Source organism: Triticum dicoccoides, chromosome 4B, assembly GCF_002162155.2.
Source record: "Triticum dicoccoides isolate Atlit2015 ecotype Zavitan chromosome 4B, WEW_v2.0, whole genome shotgun sequence".
Taxonomy (NCBI): Eukaryota; Viridiplantae; Streptophyta; class Magnoliopsida; order Poales; family Poaceae; genus Triticum; species Triticum dicoccoides.
The window spans coordinates 627,615,376-627,621,306 of NC_041387.1; the positions used below are offsets into that span (position 1 = coordinate 627,615,376).

At 46.8% G+C, this 5,931-nt stretch overlaps 1 protein-coding gene across 1 annotated transcript; it reads left to right on the forward strand.

Moving 5' to 3' along the window:
• The first annotated feature begins 25 nt into the window (after positions 1 to 25).
• Positions 26 to 5,612, forward strand: LOC119291870. The gene is made up of 9 exons (XM_037570682.1): positions 26 to 247; positions 918 to 978; positions 1,090 to 1,177; positions 1,297 to 1,342; positions 1,441 to 1,539; positions 2,718 to 2,786; positions 3,372 to 3,699; positions 3,796 to 3,923; positions 4,125 to 5,612. The coding sequence occupies exons 5-9, from the start codon at positions 1,474 to 1,476 to the stop codon at positions 4,965 to 4,967; spliced, it is 1,434 nt and encodes a 477-aa protein (XP_037426579.1). The 5' UTR covers positions 26 to 247; positions 918 to 978; positions 1,090 to 1,177; positions 1,297 to 1,342; positions 1,441 to 1,473; the 3' UTR covers positions 4,968 to 5,612.
• The last annotated feature ends 319 nt before the right edge of the window (positions 5,613 to 5,931 follow it).

Below are 5,931 nucleotides of genomic sequence, written 5' to 3' on the forward strand. Positions count from 1 at the left end.
GCCGCCGCCCCCCGCCCCCGCGGAGACCCCGTCCCCGCAGCGGAAGCGCAAGAAGAAGGGCCGCCCGTCGCTCCTCGACCTCCAGCGCCGCAGCCTCCGCCTGCAGGCGCAGAGCCCCGAGGCCGCGTCCCCGCCGCCCCCCGCCCGCCGCGGCCCCGACCCCTCCGACGACGACGAGGACGCGGGGGGCAGCACCGGGCGCCGCCGCCAGAAGCGGCTCAAGAACGTCCTCTCCGGCGCCGGCGAGGTCGGCCCCCCTCTCCCCTCCTTCCCTCGCCCCGAAATTCCGAGCCACCCCGAGGTTTTGCGGGCGCCCGGGCGGGGTTTTGGCCCCGCGGGACACGCGGCGATGCCGTGCCGTGGTTGTTGGATCTGCGCGCGGGTCTGCGATTTTTTTCTCCCGGGGCGCGGGGCCGGCCTCCCCCGCGGTACGGTACGGCGGGGGAGAGAATTTGGCGGGACGAGAGGGAGAGATCAGTGCGCGCCACTGCGGGAGGGAGTGGCAGCCGCGGATTTTTCGAGCTTCCCGGAGAGAAGACGTTGGCTTTTTTTGGGCGGGCCTGGATTTGTTTTTGTTCCCCCTGGGGGTCTGCGTCTAGCTCAGGGGATCTCCACCTCGTCAGCGCTTTAATCCTTTCCTTTGGCGGCAAACAGTACGCGGATCTGACAAGTTTTTGACGGATTTGACTGCCTTTTTCCTCGTATTTTTGTTGTTGTTGTTGTTGTTAACGGGTCGCGGCCAAGCAGCCACTGTCCGAGCGGCGGCAAAAGTCGTCGCCTCTCTGTGCGGCGCGCACGCAGGGGCAAGGATTTATTGCTGGCGAATGCAAAATTTTAGTACAACCATGTTGACGCAAGCTTGCGATTTCATTCATGGCTGACTGACTGATGTTCTTTTGCTGCTGCTGATGCTGCAGGAGGAGGAGGAGGGAGCTGCGGTGGAGGAGAAGAAGGATGCGGCGAAAGCGACGGGGAAAGGTGAGGTCTTGGAGGGAACCAAGCATCAGCCTTGAGGTGGTTAAAGAATTTGAATTTTTCTCTCCCTGCGGCTAACGTTTGCTCGCCTCTCGCTGCTGCTTGTGGGAGCAGGGGCCGCTGCGTCGTCGGGTGGTGGGCCCACGGGGACGCCCCTCCCGGACAAAAAGTTGCTGCTCTTCATCCTCGACAGGCTCCAGAAGTGAGTGCCCTGGCCCCATCATCCTTCATCCTCCTCTGCTTCTCTTCTCCTCCTCCAATGGTCTTCAGCCATTTGCGTCTGTTTTCTTACCCTGCCTTGCCTTGCACTGCTTCTCCCAGGAAGGACACCTATGGAGTTTACTCGGACCCTGTCGACCCGGAGGAGGTGAGCAAGCGGTTTAACTCTCATGAGTCATGACTAGCTATGTTCTTCTCATGCTGTTGTGCTGATGCTGATAGTACGGCTGTTTTGTGTGGCTGCAGCTTCCGGATTACCATGAACTCATCGAGCATCCCATGGACTTCTCAACGATCCGCGAGAAGCTTTTGAGCGACAAGTATACCATCTTGGAGCAGTTCGAGGTATGCTGCCTGTTTTTGCTGTTACTGATTCTATGTCCGATGTTTGTTTCTGCTACCGGGCTCTGTTCTGATCCAATGGCAAAACAGATGTTGGCTGATGCCCGCTGCTCCGTAATGCCTTATTTTCGAGGTCACTTAATAGGTTACCGTGCTTATTGTTTTGTACAATCGTAGGCCTTTTCAGCCTAGTTCTGTTTTTCCTTCTATTCCGTCTGTTACTGATTCTATATGTCTGATGTTTGTTTCTGTCACTGGGCTCTGTTCTGATCCAGTGGCAAAACAGATGTTAGCTTGTGCCTGCTGTTCTATACTGCCTTATTTTCTGGGTCACTTAATACATTACAGTGCTTATTGTTTTGTACAATCGAAGGCCTTCAGCCTAGTTCTGTTTTTTCTTCTATTCCGTCTGTTGCTTGTAATGTACTGACTCAACTCTTACCTGGTGTTGTTTGCTTGTACTTTCTGCATTTGGGGTTTTGAAGATACATTTCGATCTGCCCACATTAATTGAGGCGGTCGTCTGCATGTGGCTTTTGCATGTATCTTAACTCCCATCGTGGGCCGAAATAGGGATCTTTTTGTATGAATTATTGTCCTCATTGGGAGATACTCCTTTGATTGGCATTTAGAGATTTTCATTGCTGCTGTATATGATGTCCTGTACTCGAACTGTCGAGGGAGAAAAATCCAATCAGCTTTTTGAAGGTTTACTCCTACTGCAGCTCTGCTGTTGTACTTATTAATTAAGTCCGCATCTTATGCACTGAAGTGCTATGCCAGTGTGCTGTAAATGGTCACCTAACACAGTCCAACCTCCACTTTATTCTTGCCAGCTAACATAGGATAGATCACTAGAGGGTGAACTTTCATGGGGAAGTCTGTCCAGATTTATGCAGAGATAATCCTGTAATTGATGTAGATATCTCCTTCTCTGAGATATAGTTGATGCACTGGGCAGTGCTTTTTACAAATTTTAGTGCATTTTATGTCGGACCTTGTATTTTGGAAATTGATATGTTCCATTAAACCAGCAACAATGATGACAATTTTCCGGTATATATATGTTGCAATTGTATGTAAGATTCATTACTGTCTTAAGGGATGATGCAAATCATAATGGAATAATACTCTGCTTCCGTAGCATGGATCTGTTTTGATATCGATGTTTTTCTGTGCAGAATGATGTATTTCTACTTACATCCAATGCCATGGCCTACAATTCAGAAGACACAGTATACTATCGCCAGGTATATATATTTTACTATGATTTAGTGCATATGCTGCTCGTATTAAAGATGTTTCAATCCATCCTGGCACATTTACTGCTGTATTATCTGGACGGTTACTTGGTAGTTCTTTTCTTAGGAATATGTAGGATGTGTTTGGTTGGCCCTTCCATTTTTCTGGCAACCCCTAAGAATTTGGTGGATGGTCAAGTTTGGCACACCAATGGCCCTTTGACCATTTTTGCACCAACTGGAACCAAAACCTTTGCGGATTTTTGGCTAGCTAATTTGTTTTCCAATTGGTACGTATCATAATTTTTGTATGATCAGCGCGGTTCTTTGGGAACTTATGTGTTAAGTGTATAACTTGACCTTCTGCTGTTAGTTTGTATACCAACAGGACATCAAGTTTACTATTTTTCACAGCATATTTCCTCCAAAAGGACATTTTAGTATTGAAAATATTGTGCATTCACAAACGCAAAATGGAACTTGTACATTATCAGAATAGTTGCTTCTGTTCTTTTGCTTCTTACACTATTTTGTCGTGTCTGTAAAGTTGCGGTCTTCTTCTTAGCTTTACTTAAAATGTTCACATCTCCATAGGCACGGTCTATTGAAGCTCTTGCCAGAAAGGATTTTGAGAACTTGAGGCAAGCTAGTGATAGTGAAGAAGAACAGCCGAAGACAGCACCTAGAAGAGGCAGGCCACCAAAAAATGCAAAGAAAACAGTTGAGAAGGTTGAGGACGATGGTTCACCAGATTTATCCAATGTAAAAGGAAACAGATCTGTAGACAACACTGAGACAAGAAAAAGATGGACTAGTGAGAGAACTCGAAATAATATTACCATGAGAGATTCATCCATTCTTCACCACAGCACGTTCGGTTCTTTTAGTGGTAAAAAAACAGAGAAAACTGGTGTTTACTCAGGTTTGTTTTTCCTAGTGTTAATTTCTCATGTTCTCTTTGCAGTGCTGTACTCGTGGAGCATAAATAAACATGGCTAATGCTACTTTCATCGTGTAGGGTCTTCGAAGTATGGAAAGAAGACTACTATTTTAGACGATGATCGGCGGAGTACGTATGATCAGCAATACTCAAATTATAGTCCTCTTTTTTCTGCCCTTGATTGTGAGCGGAAACAACTACTTCCAGTAAGCACATTCTGACCAGCTTAAATTGAACCTTTAACTCTTGATTTATAAAACGAAACCTTTTTCAACTTAGCTGTTAAGGTGAATATCCGCAGCTACTACTTTACATTTGTTTCGGATTAAATTGACTTGGAGTTGGAATACAAAAGTTTACATGCTACATCAATAAGTTTATACGATTTTTTTTCATAATGGAAACAGATTGGGCTTCAGCAGCAACATGCATATGCCAGGAGCTTGGCACGGTTTGCGGCAAAACTTGGACCAATTGGATGGGATATAGCAGCAAAAGGAATCAGACGTGTATTACCACTCGGGACAAAGTTTGGCCCAGGATGGGTTGTAGATGGCGAGCCACCTCAAAACTCGCAGTGTCCGCGAGTTCCTGAAGTTACCGACCCGACCGCAAAGTCCAGTATTCCATCATGCGTTATACCACCCAAAAGCGATGATCTACGTCGGAGTTCTGAGCTATCTTCAGATGGGGATGCTGCCGCAGGTGAAGAGTATCTGACTAAAAACCAGCCAGTGGCGTCTACATCAGCAGGCTTTGAAAGGAGCTCTACACCTGCCAGTAAAATACCCACGTATGAAAATGGAGCTACCATGACAGGTGATGGTGTGGGTAATACTCGACCATCGCCTCCGTTACAGCAGCAGAGTAACAGTCAAGAAGTCCCCTCTAATATCAACGGAATGACTGCTGCGCCGAACACCATGGGTCAGTATGCTGGACAAGGTTTATTTGAGCAAATGACGCATGCCCAAGTGTTGGGGATGTTTTCTGGAGTCAATGGCAGAGCCAACGGGTTTCGCCATGGGCACCAACTGACGGAGGAGAGTGTTAAAACAGCGCAGAATGGAGTGATTGGAAAGGCAGCTACCACCACCAGCTACTTGCAAGAAGCAGATCATGGTCCAAAGGGTTCATATCCACAAGACGAGAACAGGTCCGCTTCTCCAAGCTTGAATGCTGCCGGTTCCCCGCCTAGGGGGAAAGCGGCAGCGAATCCGAAGCAACCAGACTTGGTATTACAGCTGTGAGAAGCGCAGTAGCAGCCATTGACATACATAGTTAGTATCTGCCACCGCTGATGGAAACGAGATGGATCGGGAATTCAGAATCCTGCTTCTCCAGGGCCGATCATCCAGCTCCGGATCCGCTGATAGTACACCCGAGAGGTGCCCAAGAGCTTGGAAAGAAGGATAATCAAAGACTTAACCAACCGACGGAGAATAAAATGAGGGTCGTGGGAATTGAAGGGAATAATCAGGGATTGACCCCTAGCGAGCGGGCGAATGAAGTTGTTGTAAAAGGGTAGGTAGTGTACAGATTCTGATCCTATTGGAGACGACGATAATGTTCCAGCGCTCGCCTGGTAGCAGCAACCGAATCGAATGTGTAACATTATTTATAGTAGAGAAGTTAGCATACATGCAAGCAAAGCGGGAAGAAGGCAAAGGTGAATAGTTGTGCCGTTTCCTCCGTTCCATCTTGACCTGAGCAGCGGCCTGTGGCATGATCATGTTCTAGTAGTAGTAAGAATCCAATCTCATGACATGGTTATGTTATGTGGTGGTGGTAGTAATGATTTGTTGAAGTTGAATATATTTCTTGCTGTGGAATCTTGTTGGTATATGCTGAAGAAATTGGATGGATGGATGCTGTTGTTTTCGTCCTTTTGGGGATGTGCTTGGGTGTATTTGCTCCTTTTTCAAAAAGTTCAATAATTTTCACTCACCCAAGGAATTTATTTAAAGAAAACTCCACATGTTTGCTTGCAGATTTTCCAAGTTTGCGGAAATCGCAAATTGTTTGTGAGATGTGCAAAAAGGGGAAAAAAATGACGATCCCAAGCAATTTTCCAGAACGTTTAAAAAGCCATTTGGATTCCTTTTTTTTTTATTTGTTCACCCGGATAGCAAATCGATGAATGTTTTCACAAAATGTTTCTTCACATGGATCACTCGGATATTTGCACACCAGCAAAGAAATTTTTCTTCAAAC